This window comes from Mycteria americana, chromosome 1, assembly GCF_035582795.1.
Source record: "Mycteria americana isolate JAX WOST 10 ecotype Jacksonville Zoo and Gardens chromosome 1, USCA_MyAme_1.0, whole genome shotgun sequence".
NCBI classification, from domain to species: domain Eukaryota; kingdom Metazoa; phylum Chordata; class Aves; order Ciconiiformes; family Ciconiidae; genus Mycteria; species Mycteria americana.
In genome coordinates this window covers 139450590-139476076 of record NC_134365.1, presented here as the reverse complement: position 1 = coordinate 139476076, position 25487 = coordinate 139450590, and the positions used below count along the sequence as shown (strand labels likewise).

The 25487-nt window shown below is 38.8% G+C and overlaps 1 protein-coding gene across 1 annotated transcript in view; it reads left to right on the top strand.

Moving 5' to 3' along the window:
• The window catches only part of PRPS2 (phosphoribosyl pyrophosphate synthetase 2), a 28269-nt gene that overhangs the window by 1386 nt on the left and 1396 nt on the right, over positions 1–25487 (top strand). Inside the window, exons 2-6 of the mRNA XM_075491903.1 lie at positions 9010–9193; positions 15459–15557; positions 16648–16772; positions 19316–19489; positions 24942–25101. Coding sequence (XP_075348018.1) covers positions 9010–9193; positions 15459–15557; positions 16648–16772; positions 19316–19489; positions 24942–25101 — 742 coding nt within the window. The remainder of the gene's footprint in view (positions 1–9009; positions 9194–15458; positions 15558–16647; positions 16773–19315; positions 19490–24941; positions 25102–25487) is intronic.

The window sequence follows — 25487 nt, the reverse complement described above, 5'->3', positions numbered from 1 at the left end:
GCTGGTAAGACTGCAACTGTTTTTCTGTAGAGGTGTATGAGACTAGGCTGCCCACTGACTCTGAAACACAAGTTCCCGAATGTAAGTAGCTGGCTAGTCTCTGAGGTTACTGTACGTTCGGTTTTGTCTGTTCTTGTTCTGAATCTCCTGAACAAGCATGTTTGCATTGCTTCCTTTGAAAGATTAACATGGTGTATTCTAAAATTGTTCTCACAAAGCTTGTCCTTCTATTCTGTCTACGTTTTTGCATTCTCAGTTTAATTGCTCTTGTTCCAGTTATGCTCACTGGCATTACTATAAACCCTCTTCCATTGGTGTTTATGCAACCTAATGTTTGCACACTCTAACTCTTCTATTCATTCCTGATTAAATGAAGGTTTAAATCTTCTCTCAAGTCTTTCCAGCCCCATACTCACTTTATTGCTCTTTGATCTCTTTTCTGCATGATAAAACTTAATTTGTGTATTTGGTTGCATGACTTTCTTGATAACTTATGTCTAATTTTTTTAACATTTGTTCTCCAGAGACACTTATCTTTCGTTCTGCTGTTTGCTATGTTTTAAGCAGAGATTAATTGATTTAGACTTCATCCAAGGTAGAAATTTATCTCCAAAGTTTGCATACTTATTTTATGAGTTAAGTTAATTCTAGGCTTCAGGATACAATAATCTCTAGTCTATCATTCCACCTGTTTTTCCAGGTGTGCAATATTGGCCTCTGCCATTAAATAAATAGGTAGTGGTGACTGCAGCATGTCAGTGGTTTGGCTAATCTGGTAGTACCAGTTTATTTTCTTAGGCAAGTAGGGATGTAGTGTGGTATAGATATGAGGAATGTATCTAATCTAAACATCATTTCTGGTTTCTTCTGTTGCAACACTGTGAGACTGATGTTGTCTTTTGTCTTTTTTCTTTTTTTTCCTGAACTTAAAACTTAAAATGCCTTAACACTTTAAATCCTTAAGTGTTTGGTTTTGTTTTCTTTCTTTACAACTTCATACTTTTGAGATTCTAAAATGAAGTTCTTGTTTCCCCTTCAGCAAGTACAGCTGTACGTACTGTATAATGTTCTAAGTGGGTAATCTTTTTAATATCCTTAGCAACTTATTTCAGGATGTTGGCTTTCCAGTTTTGTAGACTGATGTTCTCAATAAAAAAAATCAGCAATAGTAATAAGAGAATTCCTCAACAATGTGTTTAAAATTAAACTACAGCTAAAGTTGATAAGATATTTATGCTGCAATGGTCCTTTCCTAAGAGATCTGGATTTTCAGCCTGTCTGTATAGCAAAGTTTCTTTGTGTGTGTATATAAGCAAAATTTTATTTTTTCCTATATAAAGATAATCCAGCACAGTCTTTTTTTCTTTTCTTATTTTTGTTGCATTTTTAAATTTATAAACAAGTGTGTTGGCATTATGAAGTACGTTTGCAGTATTGCAGAATACTAGAACCCGATAGTTAAAATTCTCAAAGAACCTTAAACCTTTCCAATGGCGCTTGGGCAAGCTCTTGTGCAAACAGATAAGCCTGAGCCTGAGGGTCAACAAACTCTTGCTTTGTCAGATCTGTTATGTTAGCAAGTTGCAGAGAAGATTCACCTTTTGTTAAAAATTCTGTTTTGGTCTTTGCTGCATTCTCATAAAAGTAAATGTATAATATGTGTAAATTGATAAATGTGTGCAGCCCCAGGCTTAAAGCCTTGTCAAAGGGTCCTAGGTGGAAACCCTTTACTTGAGAACTGCAATTAGTCTGGCTTGCTGAATAGAGTGGAGGGAAAAGTCATTAAATATTTGGCATTATATTTCAACTCAAAGAGGCTTTAGGTCTCAGTCCCAATCCTTAGCAGATTTAAGTGGGTTTGAGGAACTAAAGCTATACCCTGAGGTTAGCCCGGGAATAGGACCTCCACTGACAAGCACTGTGGCTAAATGGGCAGGTACATTCCCAACTCCAGAACATTTAAAATGGGAAAGGCTTCTTTTTTTCAATTTCTACTGAGACTAGTGTATCTAGCAATATCCCAGTTCTCTTCCGATTTAGGCCCTTGGTATTCTCACAGGTCTGTAGCTGACAAATGTAATGTCTGTCCTAGAGGAAGTGAGGGAAATTGCTGGTAGACTGGACCACCGCCCCATTTTTTTCCTCTTTCCATCTAAACCGTATGGAAATGCTTTCCTTCAGCTGACTACCAAAGTCAAGCAACCCTAACTAAAACAGCAAGAGAGCTCCTCAATAATATCTGGTTGGGGAAGATAACTCTGTTTAGTATTCAAAGCTTGCCTGTCAATTACGTGCCAGCCACAGTGTCATAGTAGGAGCTTGAGCGGCACCACCTTCTCATTTATCTGGCAAAACATAAGGGCTGCAGTGAGGGGTCAGTTTATCTTCTTCAAACCCCACAAGCAACTGTCATCAGCAGGGTTTAGCAGGCTGGAGGAAGAGGAAAGGAATGGAAGCCCTTAAACAGGCGTGGCTGTTGTAGCCTCAGCATCGTGAAACTGTTTGACAAACATGTAACAGAAACGTACACATATTAAGTGCTCTGAAGTTTTTCACAAAATTGTCTCCAAATACACTGAGATGGCATTTAATTATAGTTGATGCACAATTAAATCCCAGTGCAGGTATCTTTGGTGAGTCAGATGATGAAAAAAAATTTTAATTGAATGTACATCACTTCTGAAATAAATATATTTTCTTACAATATATGGTATGTTTGCTTCTCTAAAGACTATTTATTTTAACTCTGTCCTTGAAATACTTGTTATTCTCAAAGTAACAAGTATTCTGGAGTTACAGATGGCATCCTCTTACATACATCTCTCCCAGTGGAAGAAGTTAGGGCTCCCACCCATTCCTGTGAGCTTTCTTGCTTCTTCCTGTCAGATTCACTGGCTGAAGTGAGTTGTCTTGCAGATCCTCTCAACAGATCCATGAGGAAGGGAATTGAAGTCCTGCCTGGCACATGTGAATTTGAAGGCTGCCTACCCACAGCCTTATTTAGCTGCTGAAGCTGGGTCACTTCAGAAACATCGACTTAAGTGTATGCTGTTCAGCTTTTACAGAGGAAAATATTGGTTTAATACAAAGGGACATTGCGTGTTGTATGGGAAAAGCTGTGTTGTTGATATGAGGGCCATTTGTTTGTAAGTAAATAAATAAAACTGCTATCTTGGACTGAAATTTAATTTTGGAAGATAGGAAAAAACAGCTGATGTTTCCTTGGAGAATTCTTACAAGGATGGATGTGAGTCTCTATTTCACACGAAGTGGGGTAATGAAAACAGTTTGTTCTATGAAGTAAATAATTGAAAAAATCAGGAACAAACCTGGAAACTTCGATATCAGTGCCATATATCAGGGATGTACAATTCAGCACTGGACTGAAATACATATAACATTTCCTTCCTGTCTCCCCTTCAGTGTCCTCCAACTTGTCTACTGCAGTTGTCTCAGATGAGATGTGACCTCGGTATGTCTCCTGTACCCTGGTCCCTTTGGGTTCAGCTGCTGCGGGGGCCATGAGCTGCATCACCCTCACTGGAGTAAATGGTTATGGGATTTGCAGACCCCTAATCATGGAGTAAGCAAGCTCAGGTGAAAAGCTGGTGTTAAATCAGCTGAAGGTGGTAGGGATTAGGGCCATGCTGGTTATGTGAAGTGTCTCTTCATACCGCCCAGCTGCTGAGCGAGCGGTGGGCAACCAGAGTGGTTGTGCTCTGCCTGCAGCAGTGTAGGCAGCTGTTTGCTCCCTGCTCGCGCTGCCATGAGCAAAGGGAGGCTGGAGAAGCAGATTTTGCCAGCTTGGTTGAATAAGATAAAAACTGTCTCTGGATTACACATTGTGCGTGTTTTGTGTATCTAGGGAATTGAAGAATGCAGCAAATATGGCCGTTTATCACATTGTTCATTGCTCTGAATCAGAAAAGGTCCGAAAATGCTTCAAAGCTTTTGGTTTGAGACTTCCACTTTATTAATGTTGCAGTATACTGTGCACTTTTTATCTTTAAGTAGATGCTAAATGCTTGAAATTTAAAAACAAAAAACAACCCATGTGAATAATGGCTGATGATCCCACATGTCCTTAGCTGCGGAGTTTGGTACTCAGCCTTTGAAGACGCTCTGCACATGCTCAGGCTTGTTAGACCTTTGTTTCCAAATTTCTGAGGGTTCCTTTCAGACTGCACGCGGCTCAACCCAGAGCTGCTCAAGTGAAGGTGTTTTCCTCTTGCGGTAGCAGGCTGTGTGCCCAAGTGGAGGGTAAGAAGGTATTTCCCATCTTGTGGTGCTTAGTATGCCAGTGTCCACCGTTGGGATGGGGCAGTTGTCAATGAAGATCTAGTTGGGGGTTGGTCTTGGAGCTGCTAGTCAAAGTGGAAGAGCCTAGAGTTGAGGGGAGACCATGGGTGGCAGGAGGTATGGGACACCTATAGACTTAAAACCAACTCTGGCATTTTTATTCTTTGTTGCTTTGGGCTTTGCTGGTACCCGCTTTGTTACATAACATCGTCGCAGTTGAAATATTTGCCCAGTAAGTTGGAGGTCTTGCATTAAAAGACTTTACTTCGCAAAATGCGTTCCCAAAGGTAAGAGGTCAAACACACCCCTCTGCTTAGGGCTTTCCATTGGCTGGGTTTCAATGAATTGCAAATTCAGCATGTGGATTTTTTTTTTTTATCACTTTTGAGATACTGATTCTTTTTGCACACTGTATGAGGACTCTAGACCTTAAATTTTGGACTCTTCTCTGGTTATTAAAAGTGCCTGAAGTACACATCTACTTTATTGACACCTAAATTGCTTGAGAAATCTTACTACTTGTAAGCAAGGCTAGAAACGTAATCTGTTGTAATTATTTAAAAAGGTACATAGAGCTCTTTTGTGCATGACTTGAACAGGTTTGTAGTTATGGATTTACATTATTTACTGTTTTAGTCTGGCTCTGCACACTTAGTCCGCTGCTTCCCCACAACTGTTTTTTTAGTTAGGATGTACAAATTTAAAATTCCTATCGCTATAAGTTCTGTTGGGAGTGTACTATAAATCTAGCCCAGAAGAAGCTCAGCCAGCTGTTACTCCTGATTTTGAATTTTGCTTAATGGATGCTTCAGCCATTGAAATATGTTTGTAACGTAAGTGGGTTTTGAGCCTTATCCTTAATTCATGGTAATTAGTCTACCCAAGTTTCTACTTACTAAACTGAACTCTCAAATCAGCCTTTGCAAGATGAAGGCAGATACCAACACTTAAACTTGTTTTTCATAATGTCATGTGTTATGTGTACCTTTCCCAGCTAGTGCCTTCTGCTTGTGGATTCCAAGCAACTGGGTCGAAGTTAATTACTTTTGTGGGCTATTAATTTCTATAATTTTTACTTTAAAACACAATTGTGTGGTGTCAGGGCTTTTAATGTACAGGTTTTGTTGACTCTTCTTGAACGAGAAGTTTATTTAAACTGAGTGTTACCAAATAGCTGAATTTGATTAAATTGCATAAAACAAACAGAGCTTGTAATCTTGGAGGCAAGAGCTTGTTCTTGTGTCCTTCCTCTGTGTCCTCACTATGTGAAATTGTTTAAATAACCCCCCAAACAGTTAATTAGGTCATGATATAGATGGTGTAAGTGGAATTTAGTAGTAATGTTAACAACTGTCACAAAGTTTGACTGCTGTTAGCTTAGTGTTCTCCAATAGTTATCTGAGGTACAATACTTCAGATATCTGATACTATAGTTTATAGTCTCTTATTGTTTGCCCATTTATAGCTGAATGTGTTAAAAAAAAAAAGTCAACCCCCCCCCAAACAAACAAACAAACCCAAACCACCAACCTCCCCCAAAAAAACAACAAAAAAACCCCCACCCAAAAAACCCCAATGTGGTTAGTACAGGCTATGTCTGATGGCATACTTGCAACACAGTGGCTGGTTATCTTCTACCGTGTGGCTCGACGAAGGTGAAATGGGCAGCTGTGTGCCTGTTGGTTGAGTCTACACAATACCTCTCAATACCAATCTTTGAGAAGGTAGACAATAAGTGATACTGATCTGTTGCACAGCTGTCTCCAGTTGTTTGGGAGAAGATCTTTATGCAATAATTACATTATGCTATTCTCTGGCACCTTTAGCTGGGTTACTCCTGAGTGCTATGCAAGTATTAATTTAAGCTTGATTTATTTTAGTCTGGGCATACCTTTTCTAGTGGACACAGAAGTTATTGCTATATACATATACACATACGTTCACATTTCTGTGTGCCGAATAAGTATGTCATTCTGGCCTGAAGAGCATCACCAAAATTTTTTCAAATGCACCAAGAGAGAAAGCAGTAGCATTTTCATTTTCTAAGTTGTTTACAAGATGAAAAAGTTATTGCTAGCCCAAGGTCATTGAGAAGATAGTAGTTAATGGTAATGGAAGAAGGATCACTTCAGGTCCATTGTATTAAGCAGATCTATATTTATCTCAAAGTATATTCCCTGATCTTCTGAAACCTGTTATTTTTTAGCGGTGTGCTTAGAAATGACTGTTTTTTAAAGGAGCAAAACAACTCCGAGTGTTATAATTCAGCGTTCTTTGTGCATATAATGAACATCAAGATCATGTCTTTTTGTCATTCAGCAAAGTTTTTTCCTATTACATAATGTGTCTATGAAACTAGTGGTTACTCTTTTCCCCGAGTACTAAAATCTTATTCTGCCCTCCTTTGTCACTCCACTAACGTTCTCCCCTGAAAATTGGTGGTGTTTTCTTCTTAGTCTTTTTCTACTTTCTTCTTTGTAATGGCTCCTAGGTTAATTTCCAGAACTGGAGTGTAACTTCTCAGTCTTGGGTTAAAAGAGGCTTTTGAATGTGGTGGTATTCTTCTTTGGACCTATTCCAAAGGTGTGGTATTGTGACATCACTTGTTATTAAGCAGGTCTGTGTAAGTGCCGAGTCAAGTGGCGATTCTCATTTTTCAGAGCCCTCATAATAATAACCATGAATCTAGAATGATGGTTGAGGCTACATCCATAAGCTAGCGGGTAGATGATTTACTCCGAGCTGGATTTGTGTGCTCAGAAGCAATGACAGGTTTCTCAATTTATTTATTTATTTGGTTTTGTTTATTCTTCTGGGAAGTGGAACTGTGATATTCCAACACCAGAACGGTTTTTCGTAGGGCTTGTAATTAGGCCTGACCACTTCTTCCAATTATGGAATATGGTTAGTGTCTTGCTGAACTTAAGTAATGTTGACCAAAACTTTTTCAGCTCCAAAAAGGAAAACAAACTAAGAAAATATCTTGATCAAAACGGTTTTCTCTGAACAGCCTGATTCTGTTGATCAAAAACTTGGACAGGGAAGTAACAGTTTTATGACCAAAAAATTGTGTCTTTCTGCCACGATGAAAGCCTCCAAAAGGTTTCCTGGATTAACACTGACATATCTGCAGGTGATTCTGTCCCTGCCCACCTCTGTCTTTCCAGAGATTCTGGTGTTTGCTAGATGGTTTGCTTTCTTGTGGCCTTAAGAAATCCTGCTAATAGCATTTTTAGGCAACAAATGTACTCAATTAAGGAGAGAAATTAAGACAGGATCTTTTTATAGCTTGTTTGGGACTGCAGAAGGGTTGAATAGGGGAACCGAGAGCATGGACTCAGCTATCTTGATGGTAATAAATGTTTGCATATCATTAAGATGTTTTTAAGCAGTAAATTCCTTTCTGTGTTTTGTAGCTACAGAAAGCTAATAAGTCTTACACAGCACCCTGAAAGCTGATAAATGAAAGTTGTTCAGACTGCGTTTTACTAGAACAAGCCTCAGTGTTGAAGGACCCATCAGAGAAATTATTCTGCCCACATCTGGGCCATTTGGATGGTTGCCAGCTAGAAGCTTTTGCTTATTTGTGTCTTGGGTAAAGATGCAATCTTTTAAATAAGGGCCCAAGATATTTTAGCATTTAATAATTAAGAGTAACTTAGTAGAGCATGGATTTGAAAGGTCTGATCACCTCATTATTTAGGAAGTCTGTATGTTTCTTGTACATTGTGCATGGATTCATGGAAAAATGAAGGTTAGTCTGCTGGTTTTATGTGCAAGTTTTGGAGTAACAGGTGTGAAAAGTTAGTGTGGTTGAACAGTAGATTTCTCTTGCTTGGGTCTAGAATTGAAAAAGAATCCACATTCAACTGATTTGTTTTAATTTTCCTGTTTATTTATAAGCTCTATTTAATTTTTTAATTCTGTGGTGTGAGCAGTGATCAGTGGCAGAATTTACCTTGAAATCTGTGGAAGAATAAAATAACTCTTAGGTACTATCATAAGGAACCAAAGTATGTAAGCATAGTTAGAGCAAATAGAACAACTGACACATTGTGAGAGTTGTTGAGTCATGGTGAGCTGTTGATGAGCAGCCCTCTTAGCTTTTCTCTAAGATTTTCTTGTTTTAAAAAATACTTTACTTGGGCATCATGGTGTAAATTTTAACCAGACTTCTGGTTTGGGGGGGTGGTTTGATACTTCTCTCTTCTAAAATGCAGTGTTTTCTCGAATTTAGTAACATTTTAATTATCATAGAAAAATAATTGCCCTTTTTAAGGAGGTATTTTGATGCAGGTAGTATTTAATGCTCTAAAGTCGGCTCTGTTGTTTCCGTACTTATCTAAGTCGTTCCTTAAACGGTCATCTCCCTGGGAGATGACAAGGACACGGAATATACAGACTTAAACCAAAAAAAGCAGTGTTGAATTTAATAACCATGTGAGCTGCATCAGTGCTATAGCCATGATTACATGTTCATTGGTGCTGACCTTACGAAGACCATAGTAAGGTTTAAGTAAATTTTAGATTGGCTTATATTGAAATAGACTTTGTATCAAGGGGACAGTTACCCAAATCACTGTAAAAAAAATCTTATTCTAAATGGGGATAAACCTATGAAAGTTTGTTAAAACAAAATGTTTTTTCTATTCTTTAATAATGCTTTTCCAGTAATTCAAGTGTTTAAATGGTTGTCATCTACTCTTTCAGTGTAGAGATTGGTGAAAGTGTGAGAGGAGAAGATGTGTACATCATCCAGAGTGGCTGTGGAGAAATAAATGACAACTTAATGGAACTGCTCATCATGATCAATGCTTGCAAGATTGCATCATCCTCCAGAGTGACTGCCGTAATTCCGTGTTTTCCATATGCCAGGCAAGATAAGAAAGACAAGGTAGGTAAGAACTGTGTAATTTCGGAAGGCTTTTTTCAGCTTGTTCACTTGAAATTTTTGGAGATGAAACATTTTCATAAACATTTAAGTGATTTGAAAGATTTGTCTTTTTTTTCATCCTTTTTTGGTAAAATGTTCAATTATGTCATCTATAGGTGAATGAAGTGAGACAATAAATTATTTTTTGCTTGCCTGTTGATAATTCACACGTCTTCAGTTTGAAAAAGTAGGTACATCCTATGTGTGTGGTATATTGCAGAGTACTCTGCTAGCAAACTTCACCTTATGGGACTGTTTTTCCTGCTTTTTCTAGCTTTCTTTTTGTTTTTTACCACTATATATGAAGAGAGTTTTAAACATTTTAATTGCATGGAATTAAATCCGAAATATGAAGTGCTGTAACCAGTATGTAGGTGGGTTTTAGCCTATATGGTTAAACGGAGAGCCAAATGGAAGGAACTAATTAAATCTGCAATGCATAACAGTAATTAATAAAAACAGTATTTTACGGTGCAAGGCAGATTAAAGAAAAGGGGGGGTTAAATATTTTTATTAAATATTATTATAATTTGTATTGATGCAGACCAAAAATTGTATGGAAACCCCATAAATACTCTTCTGATCTTAGTGCCCTTCTCCTGAATTTGGTAAGCTGATGAATGTACCGGTTCAGCCAAGTTGATAGCAGAGTAACAAACTCTCTGTGGCAAGTGAGTTTGATTTTAAAAAATACAGAACTAAACTTTCCTATCTCTAATATATACACAGAAAACCTCTGATACGTTATGTGAATGTTACTTTTACCTAAACTCACTTGAACTAACAAGAATAAATGTGAATTTGGCTTTTAAGATTGGATTGCCATGGTTGTCTTTTTGGAAAATTGCCCCTCTCCGATACTTCCCATAAATGGACTGCCCCCTCCCTTTCACTTTGGGCATCAAGCAAACCATCCTGAAAGCCTTCTGTAGTTCTTTACATTCTTTTATATAAAACATAACAGGACTGAGAAGTAATGCAGAAGCTAAAAATAATAGCAGATATTACAAAATATGTAATGCTCAGCCTGTGATGTCTGAGAACAAAACTAAATACAGAAGAGTTATTTTCTAGTATACTCATTCTTTAAGTGCAGGCTCTCTAGCACCATACTAATATTATCAAGACCCACTTGTTATACTTCCAAAAACAGAATTCAGGTGTTAGATAGTAGCTCCCTGTTCTTTGCCTACATCTTTTGGAACTTCATTTCTGCTGTGTTTTGTATTGAATAATGCTCTGCCTTGATCAGGAGAGCTGAAATACTTCTTTTTATCAAAAGAGCTTGAAAGGGAAGCAATAAATGTTTTGTTGAAAGGGAAGGAAAGCATCTCACTATGTTTTGATTCCAAATTCATATTGGAAGATTCTGGTGGACCATCCTGTAAGTTCTTAGTATGGGAAAAGGATGAGTATATCCCAAGTTTGCCATGCATCTAGGTTATGCCTTGTCAAGGGTACTCAAAATCCACGTGGCAGACTTCCAAGAGACACTTAAAACGCACAGTGTAGTGGCCCAGCATGCCACCCAGGAGCATTTTGTCTTTTGGAAATGCCGTCTGAAGATGGATAGCCTAGGAGAGTGATTTTGATTAACAGATTTTGAGCATTGTTCCAGACTGTTCTCTGAGTGTCACTGAGTTCTCCTGCAATTCTAGGCAAGCCATTTCTTTTTTCTTTTTTCTTTTTTTTACCTCTGTTTTGCAATTGAGAAAATGTTTGCTGTCTCTGGAAATTAACCTTGGTAGTTGACCTCCATGTTGCAAAATAAGCTATAATATAGCTGTCAACATTGGGCAGCTTATTGACAGGGAGATCTTTCCTCCCGCTGTTGGATTGCATCACATCACTTGGTCTTTGACCCATGTTGAGTGCACTAGCTTTGTATGCTGCCTGAAGTGTCAGGAAAGTGCCAGCCATTTTCTTCCTATGGTTATACACAGATATTCTTCTCTCTGGTGTAAGACATTGCTGTAGTTTGCTTGACTATGAACTGAAGCAGTATAATCTTCACTAGCTAGATGCTGTTTTCTGGTTTGAATTTTAAGCTGTTGACTTTAATCCATAAAGAACTAAATAGACTGAGTCCTTGCTGCTTGAAATAACTCTGTATTCTTCATGCCTCTGTTGCAGTTATGGTCACTGAGAGCAATGAAAGTGCTCTTGATTGATTTGTTTAAGGAAAGGGCCTTGCAGTAAAAAATCATATTCTGAACAAGGCCGGGGTAATCTGCTCTGGAAATTTTAGCATTAAACCTGGACTAGCTTTAAATGAGAAACAGAGGTTTAAAAAAAAAAAAAAGGCTTGCTGAGAATCGTAGAAAAGTTGGTAAATTAATTTAGACACAATCAAGCGCTGCCATAAACTAGAGTACTTCTGATACACAAGCGAGCTAATTTAAAATTAGCTCAGGTGTATCTGCGCTTTGGCCATAGTTGCATTTATGCATCCTCTAATTATGCTAACCTTCCAAGCAGGACACATTTATGTAGGATGCTGCAGAGATGCCTTTGAGATAAGTTAGAAGTAGAGTGACAGGTGAGTTTGGTGTTCTACAGCTCATGTAACTTTGTTTTTTTGATTTGTAGAAGGGGTCCGTGGAGCGTTGGGTAGGTATCCTTTTTTTTTTTTTTTTTTTTTTTTTTAATCTAACGCTATGCATTTCCATTAATATGGCCTTAAAGGGTGAAACTTACTGGGTTACATTATGTATAACTGGGAACATTTTCAGTTTCACTTCTTGATTTCAGTTGTGTTTCACCTAGGCCATGACAGTAATCCTGTGGAATAATTTGCTACTAGAAAACTCCTAGCTTCGAGTTAAAAATTTATCTGGATATTCAAGATAATGGCTGTCAACTTCTGAAGCTTCAAAGCATATCTCATTTTTGAGACGATAAATTTAGGTAATACATTAGTGAACATTCAGTATCCATACACTTCACAACTGGCTTTCTTGGAAGTGAAAGTTCCAGTTATAAATCTTTGGGATTTCTTGGATTTTTTTTTTTTTTTTTTTTTTGTTCAGTATGCATGTGATGCATTTTGAGCAAGACAATGTAATAAGATGCTTAAAGGCAACAGAGCTTTAATCTTGATGGACAACTTTTACTTTCAGCTATGTGTCCTTTGCATAGTTACTCTTGTGAGGTTGTTTATATTAGCTTTGTGGGTTCCCCCCTGCGCCTGGTAATTTTAAGAATTGTGAATAAATCTGTAATGCATCACAAAGGAAGAAATCATTTATATAACTTGTTATACATAAGAGTGGAATTTGCTTAGGAACTAAAAACTCAATGATTTTTTTACAATTTAGTTTCTGTACATAATGTAATGTTGCGTTTCACACTAATAATTCTGAAACTAATCTCAAATTGTGTCAAAGAATGGAATAATGAATACTGTGAATCTCTTTGTATTCTTGTCTCTCTGATCAGAAGCAAACCTTACAAACTCCAAGATAAAGAAAATCTAGAGTTCTTACCTACCTCTGTCATCCAAGTTTCTGAATAATGAGGCCAGGTTATCTGAGGTTCCCATGAATATACTTCCTTTGATTTTAAAATAATCTTCAATTTAGATCATGTTGTAGCACAAAACTTATTTTCTATGCAAGCAATCAAATTTTAAATCCTTTTGAACATGTCATGTGTGTTTTCTTTTAATGCACAATTTTGTGTAAAGGAAACTATCAGATAGCTGCAAACTTCATTTGTCTTAATCTCCTATTAGCCCATTCTTGAGAAACAGGTATTGGTGTCTGGCTATCTTTCCTTCCAAGACCCTCTGTCCACCAACACGTAGGCAATCTGTGATGTGTGCATGTCTGCTAAAACAAGTTACCTAGTGGTAAAGCCTTCAAGTTCTTCCTTCTGGGAAGGCAGCCTGCAAGGCCAGCAGCTGAAAGAAGTACCAACTGGTAATGTATACATTAGTATTTGATGCAGGAAAGTATTTTGGGGTTTTCTTGTGATGGTGATGCTCATGATACTGATATATGAGACAAGCTAAGTGGTATTCACATTGAACAGAAATGGAAAAAAAAATAAAAGCAAAATTCAGTATGCTGGCTGGAGTGGAAATGGCAAACCATGTTCTGGGAAGAATGTAATTTGCCTTTAGCAGCTAGCCTGAACTAGTTGCTTATTTCTACCAGAGGGGGTGGTCCTGGTTTGCCATCTTCTTTTTCCTTCTCTTCAGTTGAGCTGCCTTATCTGGCTGCTGTGCCTTCAGATGAGTCCCGGTGTGCAGCACAAGGGAAGTGGTGGAAACGTATAGCCTGGGAAGAAGGGACGGGACAAGCAGGGGAGCAAACCTCTGGCTTCAGCATCACCTGTTAGTCCAGTTTAGCTGTAGCATCGAGCCAGATCTTTGCAAAGACCTGACAAGAGAACACTGTGGTAGAGTCAAAAGAGTAGAAACTAAATCTTTGTTTCTTTATTATTAATCTTTATTAGATGTTGCCAGAGATTTGAGAATATTTTGAAGCCCAGCTTAAAAATGTCAGTTTGTACTGCTAAGATGAGCTGGAGTGATCAGGAATTTGAATGGCATGAATCAGAAGTTTACTACTAATAATAGAAATATCCAGAAAGCTTTGGCTGACTTGGACCTTACAGAACTGAACTTAAATGAGGAGTAGCATAGTCCTCAGTAACCAGAAAATCATCCGTGCTGGAGCACTAATGCTAGCAAATTCTTATGGAAGCTATGTGCATCTGAATTGCAGAGATCTAGGGAAGTGCTACCTGCTGCATATATCTTCTGTGTATCTCACATAGACCAAATGGTGGTGATGTCCTGTGAAACACAAAAACCAAAAGGGATGGTTTTCAAAATGAAGAATTTCTGTAATGATGATGATAAACTTGATCCAGCCATAAGAAAGACTGCAATATCTCTGTTTCTTTTCTGGAAGTATGTTGGCAGTCTGCAGGTTAAAACAGAGAAATGCCGAGTTTCCACCTAAATTAGCAAAAGTTTTGAGGAAAATACTGGCTCCTTGATATGACACAGACAGAAAAGCATCCAGGTTAAATTGGCGGTGGTTCAGCTTATTTTAGGTTATGCCCTTGAGCATCAGTGGAAGGAGAGCAGAGATACTCTGTAATTCTGTATATGGGGTGGAGGGAGAGGGGGTTCCTAGGTGGCTAAACAAGGCTGTTTGATAAAGAGATGTAGCAGGAGAGAATACTGTGCCAGCAAAAAACAGAGTCTGGCAGTGAGATGGAACCTCTGAATTGCAGTTCTGCCTTCATGCTAATGTTATTGCCAGCTATTAGCCTTATTTAAAGATTGGCAAAAAGAAAACAGGAGGTTTTGTTTAGTATTTCTGTTACAGAGAAAGCTGTCTAGTGCAACATAGCTTTTTTCAGAGCTTAAAAAAATCTGAGAAAACTTTGGAGTTGCTAAAAAAAAAAAAGTGTGGTATCCTCCAGTCATGATTTTCCATCTTCTCTTTTTTTTATGTTGCTGTTTGTTCTGCATCCTTGTCACTTTTAAAAAGCTCTTGACGTTGGCATTAACTTTGCTAATTAGAGTTTTGCTCTTCTTTTGTTCTTTCCACTTCTCTGTTTTTTTTCCATCCCCCCTGTCCCTTTTGGGAATTCCAGACTCCCAGTTGCATCCAACAGTTAAGCCTGAATTAGCAAAAAAGAATAAATAAATAGGCCAGGGTAGAAGACCCTTGCCAACATGGATCTGTTACAAGCTTTACTGTATCATGAAGAAATACTTGATACTAACTTTGGTTTAAAGCAGTGTTTTCAAAAGTTGGGTTCACTCTGCCTTCAATCTTCGTTTTTGGCAATGTTTTTTAGAACAGGATAGTTGCTTGAGAGTTGGGTGTTAATGAGGGTAGTGGCTTAGAGAAATGGAGATTGTCTGTCTTTCTGCCATAGAAAAGCTAGCTGAAAGTTTTGAATAGAAGAATTGGAAAATTATATCCCCAATTTTATCTGCTTGTTAGTCAGTCTAATTACTACAAAGTATTATTAGGCAGACTGTGCAAACCAATTTAGATAGTCCTAAATGTTTTGCTGAGTTTCAAAACCCTAGTAGCAAGATTAGCTATTGACAGGCTAGTTTGGCTAAAGATCTGGAGCTCTTCATATCTAGATTGCAAATATTCTAAAGGAAAAGTCAATAAAAGTAGCTAATTTTCTGACTCCTTGCATCTAGTCAAAATCTTTTTTAAAATTTAAACTCTTGTGCTTTATTCTTCAGAGTCGTGCCCCAATCTCTGCAAAACTTGTTGCCAACATGCTGTCAGTTGCAGGGGCTGACCACATCATCACCATGGACTTGCATGCTTCTCAGATCCAGGTAACTATCAGTTCTTACTAACTGTGGCTAGGAGCTCTACTGAATTAATGTGAAAGGCTAATATTAATTCTCTGTTTTTTCTCATTGTTTTGAAAGGCTATGTACAGAAGTGTAATTCTCAGGGTTCAGAGAAAGTCTCTCTACCTGTTTCTAATTAAATTCCCTTTTTGAAAGAGACCAGCCTTGATTTTATGGGGTGATTTTGCAGGCACTTGTGCATTGGAGTCTTCAGTGGAATTTGCCAAGTCTGGTGTAAGAGCTCCCAGAACATAAAATATACTGGTTTGGGGCAAGTTCTCTTAATCTTGGCCTGATCAGAGATTATAGTATTGCCCTAGATAGACTTTTGTTGTTACAGCCAAGGGGACAATATTCTCTTAAGAAAAGTGGAGATGGAGGCTGTCGGCCCTTAGCTGGCTTACTGCTGAATCCAGCAAATCACAAAACTCTTTCCTCAGACACAGAGCAGACATCGTTTGTCATTCTCATGTGCACCTCTTTTCAAGATACCTCGTTTTTTCTAGAAAATACCTTATCTTCCAGTTCTGGTATTCTTTTTAATCAGAATTTCCTATTATGCTAGATAGCTGTCATGCAAATAAAAAGCAGTTTTTATTTACAGATTTCTAACACAGATTTCTTGTTACAACTTGCACAGAAAGAAAGATTCCATTTCTGCTGCTCAAATAATACTAACTTGAATCTTCCCTATATTGAAATACTACTGTTCATGTCAAGCAGTTGAAATTTATGGAAGTTGAGTATTACTCACTGGATTTTTTTGAGAGCTTTTCACAAGCATGAATTTACTTGAGTGTCTGAAGGTGATCTTCTTTTCTGATTTTTATATCATTTGAGGACAGCTGTTCTTTATTTCACTACTCTTGGGTGAGATTTTGAGAGACCTTACTATTTGTCTAACTTCTGCTGCATTTGATAGTAATATCAGAGGGCAGAATTAGGCCAGTGTAAAATACTCATTAAAGTTCTACCACACATGAAAAACAAGGGCTTGATTCTTTCCCTGAGTCTTCATGCCAGGTAAGACATAAACATATATTCATGAAACTCTTTTTCTCTTTTGGACTAGGGTTTCTTTGACATTCCAGTAGATAACCTGTATGCAGAACCTGCAGTGCTGCAGTGGATTAAAGAGAACATTTTGGAGTGGAGAAACTGTATCATAGTCTCACCTGATGCAGGTGGTGCAAAAAGGTACTACACAAGCCTAAAACTATTAGTTTTCCATATAGTTAGTGGTTAAGGAACCAGTTTGTCAAGTCTTCTTTTTTCCTCTATGAATTGTGGAAGATATAGGGTACATCACTGATGAATCCAACTGCATTGTAAAAACAGAACAACTAGTGCTTCCAATGTTGTTCATGCTTGAAAATATCCAGGAGCTTTCTATTCTCTAAAGAAAATCTTTTTCTCTCTCCCTGGATATGGCCTCATTAGCTGAATCCCTCCACAGGAGGGAAGAGATTTTTCCTGCTGCTTGCTTCTTTAGTCCAGTTGCTGCACCTCTTCCTGCTTCGCTCTGGAATTGCCTAAGTTTCCCTTCTCTGTCAAAGCATATGGCCTATCCCCACTGTACCTGCTGGCATTTAGGTAAGAGCTTGCTTGAGTCATGTTTCTGTTTTCTTTACTTTATTGCATTCCAGCTGTAAACCTATTGACCCCAATTGTGCGCTGTGCATACTAGAAAAAGAGAGTGAAGTTTTGTTTTGAGTGGCAAAAGGTGAAAATAGAAAAGCTAGTTCATTGGGGTGCTGCTTCATTCGCAGCATGCATTATTCATTTAGCAGACTATCTTTTATTCGGTATCTATTGAGTATAAACTAATGGAAAAGCTCAGAAGCACACTGGCTGGTGAGGTGGTAAAGCACACCATTGAGGTGAAATGCTTATTCTCAAGTTTTATTGGTCGTGCTGCTGCTACAAAACTGAATGGGAACAAAGACAAATGAAGTAAGAATCCTGTAAGCCCATAGTACTTTAAATATTTGGAATGTAATATGGGGAAAAATGTGAAAGACTGTCATAATTTGATTTTAATTGAAGTCCTTGGGTCTGTTGTGGGTGTTCATGTTCTAGTAATTAATAGGGAAATAAGACTGATTAGAACTCCATAGTTGTGCCTCTTTAGATTAATCAAGTTAAAGATGTGAAGAATATAAACTATAGAAAGCATTCTAAAATTAAGATGAGTCAGTCAATTAAATTTCTTTGTTTGTTCCTATCTAGATACTGTTGTTTTCACAGTTGTGTTTTGTTTGTGTTTTGTTGTTGTTTTTTTTAACAAAATACAGCCTTTTCTTAGAATTCAAGTTAGAAGACAGCATTTTTTCCCCTACTAAATATTTGTATATTATCAAGTTGATCATAAGAGTTTATTTTTTGAGGACCACTCTCACTGTATTTGACATAGATAGATAGATAGAATCTATCTTTGGTACCTTTCTGTTGTAATGCAACCAAGCAGTTGCTGGTGAAGTAGGGGAGGATGTTGCTTTCAATAAATTCACAGCTTCTCCTTCACCTCCAGTAATGTAAAGAAAATGGTTTGGCCTTTCCATTTAAAACATGTAGACTTTCAAAATAATACTTGGATTAATGAAAAGTGAATAGAATGTGAAGAAAGTTTGTCTTAAAATTTAAATCCGTAAGCATTAAAGAAATTTTTAAAAATACATGTTCTTGCACTCATTTAAAATATCTGAATTCTTTTTTGTTTCTTACCATTTGCTTTTTTTTCACAGCTTATTAAATTTTGTGACTGAAATAAGGCATGCAAATTCTATTGATATCTTAATGCCTCTGAGTTATTGAGGCTTGCTATCAAATTACACTATTGTTCACAAAAAATGCAAAAACATTTGGGTTTTTTGTTTATCACCCAGTTGTTGAAATACAGTAACTAACAACTTCATATTTAAGTGGTGAAGAAACAAAACTGTATTCTCTATTAACTGTGCGTGTTAATAACCTTGTTAACAACATTCTAAACGTATTCTAAAAAGACAGGCTACAAGGTTGCACCAGCAAAGAAAAAGCATAGTACTGTAATGCCTGTGTCTTTATACCTACCAGCTCTGGTATGTTAAAAAACCTGAAAAAAGCAATCAGAAGTCTGTAACAAATTAAGTTTGTTATTGGAGATTTGTCTGGCCACCAGAGGTCACCCTGAATAGTTTTAAAAAAAGATCTTTGTCAAGCAGATGTATTGCTAAGGGAATAACTAATGAAGTAAGCTACTTGATTACTAGTCAAGTACTGCTAAAAGAATTATTAATCACTATTAACTTACTTGTTCGTTTTTTTCCCTTTGGTTTGGTTTCACATTCCTGCAATGGTATTTTCAGTTAGGATGTTAAAATGCACACTACTTGTAGGCTTAGAATTGAGGCTACCTCTACTTCAAATTATCTAGTGTGACTAGGTATTGCAGCAGCTTAATAAGAGCTTGTGAATAGCTGAAATGTTTTAAAAGCCAGGCACTTAATGACAGAAAACCAAAGTCAATTCAATAAAAAAATCGATTTCGCAAGTATAGCTTAAGAGTCTGTGGTTTGTATTTATTAACAATGAATTAAGATTGTTTCTGACCTGTCTCATTACTTGCAAAAGTTCGTGCTGCAGTAATTTGAAAGCCAGGAAACATAAAAACTGTGTTTTATGACAAATACACAGGTATGGCCGTGTTCTTTCTTTTAAAGTAATTCTCTAAATGTGGTGTATTACTTCCTGTAACTTAGGGTTACTTCAATTGCTGACAGACTGAATGTGGAGTTTGCTCTCATTCATAAGGAAAGAAAGAAGGCAAATGAAGTGGACAGAATGGTCTTGGTTGGTGATGTGAAAGACAGAGTAGCAATTCTTGTCGATGATATGGCTGACACATGTGGCACAATATGTCATGCAGCAGAAAAGTAAGTATTATGAACTGGTCCACTGTCTCGCTGTACTGTAACCTGCAGATAGCAGATGAATGCAGTTGCTGTGTCCTGCATGCTTATAACCCAACCTGACCTCTGTAGCATGAAGTCACTCTGATCCTTGAGTGTATAGGTCAGAGTCCTGTGATCAAGCTGTTTCTTCTTTTAGAACGTGGAATTGAGAAAATATTTACAGAAATATATTATCTGTATTTAGAAAGAGGACAGAATAAATAAAAAGTCCTATAACTTGGAAGGGACTTGGACCATCTAGTGCATTTTTCAGTTCCAAGGCAGAAACGACAGATAGAAAATCATTCTCTTCTTAAACCTCATCATGGAGCCTTTCCACTCTCCTTAGGCAACCTTTCACAAAGCTTTACTAGATTTAACATTGGAAAGTATTTTCTCCCCAGTGTTCAACGCGTGTTTAATATTCATCTTTAATGTACATCTTCAGTATAAAACTACTTGTCCTTTTCATCAAGGGAGGTGAGAATAAGTTTTCCTGTCTTTTGTCTGAAAGTTATTTGAAAAGTATTCTCATTCCCCCCTAGAGTAAGTAACTTCAGTTTTTTCAGTCTTTCTACATGGTTTCTAGACTTCTGCTCTGTTGTTGATGCCCTCTGGATTCTTTCCAGTTGGTCCACTTCTTGAAATGAGAAACTGAATGTACACTCACTATCTTAACTGAGGTGCTAGCAGTGCTAAGTAGAAAGGATTACTTTCTGGTTTTCCAGCTGGCTTTATGCTGGTACATTTCAGGGTAGTAGTAGGGTTTTTTCCACAGAAGTTGGCATTATTGACTGCACTGAACTTTGGTCATATCTGTAGCCTTTAAAAAAATTGCTGATTCCTGAAATGATTAATTCTTCCTATAGCTGTAGCTTCACAACTCAATATCACAGAAATCACAGAAACGTATAGGTTGGAAAAGACCTTTAAGATCATCGAGTCCAACTGTAAACCTAACACTACCGAGACCACCACTATACCATGTCCCTAAGCACCTCATCCAAACGTCCTTTAAATACCTCCAGGGATGGGGACTCGACCACTTCCCTGGGCAGCCTATTCCAATGCTTGACCACCCTTTCAGTGAAGAAAAATTTCCTGATATCCAGTCTAAACCTCCCCTGGCACAACTTGAGGCCATTTCCTCTCATCCTATCACTTGTTACCTGGGAGAAGAGACCGACCCCCACCTGGCTACAACCTCCTTTCAGGTAGCTGTAGAGAGCGATAAGGTCTCCCCTCAGCCTCCTTTTCTCCAGGCTAAACAACCCCAGCTCCCTCAGCCGCTCCTCATAAGACTTCTGCTCCAGACCCTTCACCAGCTTCGTTGCCCTTCTCTGGACACGCTCCAGCACCTCCATGTTTTTCTTGTAGTGAGGGGCCCAAAACTGAACACAGCATTCGAGGTGCGGCCTCACCAGTGCCGAGTACAGGGGCACGATCACTTCCCTAGTCCTGCTGGCCACGCTATTTTTGATACAAGCCAGGATGCCATTGGCTTTCTTGGCCACCTGGGCACACTGCTGGCTCATATTCAGCCGGCTGTCCACCAACACCCCCAGGTCCTTTTCCACCTGGCAGCTTTCCAGCCACTCTTCCCCAAGCCTGTAGCGTTGCATGGGGTTGCTGTGGCTCAGGCGCAGGACCTTGCACTTGGCCTTGTTAAACCTCATACAATTGGCCTTGGCCCATCGATCCAGCCTGTCCAGGTCCCTCTGCAGAGCCTTCCTACCCTCCAGCAGATCAACACTCCCGCACAACTTGGTGTCATCTGCCAACTTACTGAGGGTGCCCTCGATCCCTTCGTCCAGATCATTGATAAAAATATTAAACAGAACTGGCCCCAACACAGAGCCCTGGGGAACACCGCTTGTGACCGGCCACCAACTGGATTAAACTCCATTCACCACCACTCTTTGGGCCCATCCATCCAGCCAGTTCTTAACCCAGCGAAGAGCACACCCGTCCAAGCCATGAGCAGCCAGTTTCTCCAGGAGAATGCTGTGGGAAACCATGTCAAAGGCTTTACTGAAGTCTAGATAGACAACATCCACAGCCTTTCCCTCATCCACTAGGTGGGTCACCTTGTCATAGAAGGAGATCAGGTTGGTCAAGCAGGACCTGCCTTTCCTGAACCCATGCTGGCTGGGCTTGATCCCTTGGTTATTCTAATGTAATTCTATTACCGCCAATATGTATGGCAGTAACTCTAGCTTCCAAATCATCTTGACAAATTGGAGAAATGGACTGAAATTCATTAAGAACAAATGTGAGGTATTACAGTTGAGCAATGCTAGACTTAAGTGCTCCTGCCCGTCCACCCATATACAAACACGTGCTACTAACTTAGGTTTGGGAGGTCAAGGGCTGCAATCTAAAATTGGCCAGAGTCCTGAGGTTTTAAATCTTCCATTCAAAGATCTTGTATTTTGATATTGTTTGTAGCAAAGCCCACACCCATATGATTGTAAATAGCACACATTGGAAGTGGGAAGGAACTGCTGAGGAGGAAGGCACAGGAATGTTCTAAATTGATGTTGCTGAACATTTGTTGTAGCATTGCTACTCTTGGATGTAAACCTTCCTAAAGCTAATATGTCTCAGTTGAGAGCATTTTGAATTTATATTCCTGTCCAATATATTTGTAGACACTATAAGAGTATCAAATAGTCTTGCATCCAAAACAGGTCCATGTGGTGCTTCCTGCCTGACTCTATTTGAATCATAGAATCATTTAGGTTAGAAAGGACCTTTAAGATCGAGTCCAACAGTTAACCTAACACTACCAAGTCCACCACTAAACCATGTCCCTAAGCGCCATGTCTACATGGCTTTTAAATACCTCCAGGGATGGTGACTCAACCACTTCACTGGGCAGCCTGTTCCAATGCTTGATAACCCTGTCAGTGAAGAAATTTTTCCTAATATCTAATCTAAACCTCCCCTGGCGCAACTCGAGGCAGTTTCCTCTCGTCCTATCGCTTGTTACTTGGGAGAAGAGACCGACCCCCACCTCGCTACAGCCTCCTTTCAGGTAGTTGTAGAGAGCAATAAGGTCTCCCCTCAGCCTCCTTTTTTCTGGACTGAACAACCCCAGTTCCCTCAGCCACTCCTCAGAAGACTTGTTCTCCAGACCCTTCACCAGCTTTGTTGCCCTTCTCTGGACACGCTCCAGCACCTCAGTGTCTCTTGCAGTGAGGGGCCCAAAACTGAACACAGTATTTGAGGTGCAGCCTCACCTGTGCTGAGTACAGGGGCACGATCACTTCCCTAGTCCTGCTGACCACACGATTTCTGGTACAAGCCAGGATGCTATTGGCCTTCTTGGCCACCTGGCTCATATTCAGCTGGCTCATATTCAGCCGGCTGTTGACCAACACCCCCAGGTCCTTTTCCACCTGGCAGCTTTCCAGCCACTCTTCCCCAAGCCTGTAGCGTTGCATGGGGTTGTTGTGACCCAAGTGCAGGACCTTGCACTTGGCCTTGTTGAACCTCATACAACTGGCTTTGGCCCATCGATCCAGCCTGTCCAGGTCCCTCTGCAGAGCCTTCCTACCCTCCAGCAGATCAACACTCCTGCCCAACTTGGTGTCGTCTGCCAACTTACTGAGGGTGCACTCGATCCCCTTGTCCAGATCGTTGCGAAAGATATTAAACAGAACTGGCCCAATACTGAGCCCTGGGGAACACCACTTGTGACGGGCCACCAACTGGATTTAACTCCATTCACCGCAACTCTCTGGGCCCGGCCATCTAGCCAGTTTTTTACCCAGTGAAGAGTGTGCCAATCCAAGCCATGAGCAGCCAGCTTCTCGAGGATAATGCTGTGGGAAATGATGTCAAAGCAACAGGATGAAGGTTAAGTGAGCTAGACATTACTGTTGGTGGTTTGAAGTAAAGATCATCCCATGTCTTTAGTTTACAGTCTTTAGTTGCAGGGTTGCTGTTTGCATCTAAATAAAAAGGATGTCAAAAACCCATGGTAGAGGGTTTCATGTAGTCTTGTGTTTCTTTTCACTTTGATGGAAATTGGATGGAATTTTACAGAGGTGTTGTGCAGTTGTTTGCTATCTGCATACTAATCTGCCTCAGACCCCGAAGCATGCTTCTAGGCTGTGTCCTTTGCAGATCAAAATCACAAATTGCCTAGCCAATGATTTTTTTTTTTTAATACTCCTGTGCACAGAGGAAGTCAATTCCTGTAAAAAAGGAGGCCTTTATTTCTTTCCTGTTATGAAAGAAGCACTTCTATATTTACCTACAGTAGATTTCTATAGAGCAAATTAAAAAACCGTCAGAAACCTTCAATGTATCTGCAGTGTTCACTAAGAAAGATGCTTTTGCTTGAGTGATGCTGCCTTATATCATGTTCTGGGCATGAAGTAGTGCTTTTCATTAATGCCAGATCTAGGTGAGATGTACTTTGGGTTTAATTAGACTTGCTCACCAAAATACCTTAGACCTCTTTTTATCTCAGCAACCTAGATGCATATCAAGCAGATGAATTAAGAAATGTATTTTCAGATACAGCAGATCAACTTGCACAAGTACAAACTTAAGTACACACCCTTGGTACATACTAACCCTGTCATAGTGCATCCTCCTTGTAGGTTGCAGCTACTAAGTGTAATGCTGAGAATGACCAGAAGACTTTGATTCTGTTGGGTCATTCAAAATGAGATGATGTTTCTGTGTTTTTGTCTTTTTTCCTATCTTACTGTGCTTATGCAATGATCTGATAAAATACCACTCTTCAGGGCCTCCGTTTGTAAGACTAGAAAAGCAGCAGGACATAGCTGAGCGTCTGGAGGCAGAGAGGCCAGTCAAAACCAGATTAAGAGATTCTGACTCGTTTACAAAGTGTTCTAGTTCTTTGATTTTAAACTTTTTCTCCTGTGCTGCATCATTTCACTGCGTGCTTGGATCAGCAGCATGTCTTCCCACAACCTTGCAGTAAGCTAGGCTTTTAATCATTAACGTTTCTTTGTCCTCAGAAACTCTTTCCAAACAGAATTGTTTGAATTGCAAATGAAAATAGAGGTGGGCAATAGTGGAGGTAGAATAGAGTTGTGAATGCTGCCATCCAACCTACTTCATTTTTGCTTGATTAAGATAGAAAACTTGTACTGAAATTCAGTTGTATGTTATGCTGATATGGTCAAAAGTGCAGCATTTTAGATCAGTATCACTGCTACTGATAAGAACTTTTTTATTTAATTAGCGGTTATTTATTATTTTTTCATGAGACTTATTCATATAACCTGAAAAAGTTTTAAATTCTCTGAATTATTTTGTAGATATTTGTATCTTCCTGTAGCTTCCAGGATGAATTTGTGTGTAAAATGTATTTTAGAGAGACTTGTATCGGGCTTCATCTCTAGCCATGTATGTAAACATGCATCACAGCATACTTTTCCTTCGTGTTCTACAGGTTAGTATCTGCTGGAGCGACTAAAGTTTATGCCATTCTTACTCATGGCATCTTTTCTGGTCCTGCTATTTCTCGGATTAATAATGCATCGTTTGAGGCTGTTGTGGTAACTAATACAATCCCCCAAGAAGAGAAAATGAAACACTGCCCAAAAATTCAGGTACAGTGGTGTTTTTGTGTCATCTGTTTTTAAACTCTGGATTTGTATTTTACTGTTCACTGAAGCTAGAATTTGTGCCTTGAGAGGAAAATAATATTCTAAAATACACTGTGCAGCTTTGTTGTTTGCAGAACATCTTGCTAAAACATGCCAAAAACTGTTTCAAGGGGATTCAGGTAGTACAGTAGAGTATTGCAAAATATTTGGTATTTGCAACAGATTGACTGTGGAAGAGTGGCAAATGAAAAATTGGCTGGGTTTTTTGTTTTTTGGGTTTTTTTGTTTTTTTTTTTTTTTTTTTTAATCAATATTAATTGATCAATATTAATCATACAATACTTGTACATAGGAACTTAAGTTAGGTTATTGTGGATGCCACAGAAACC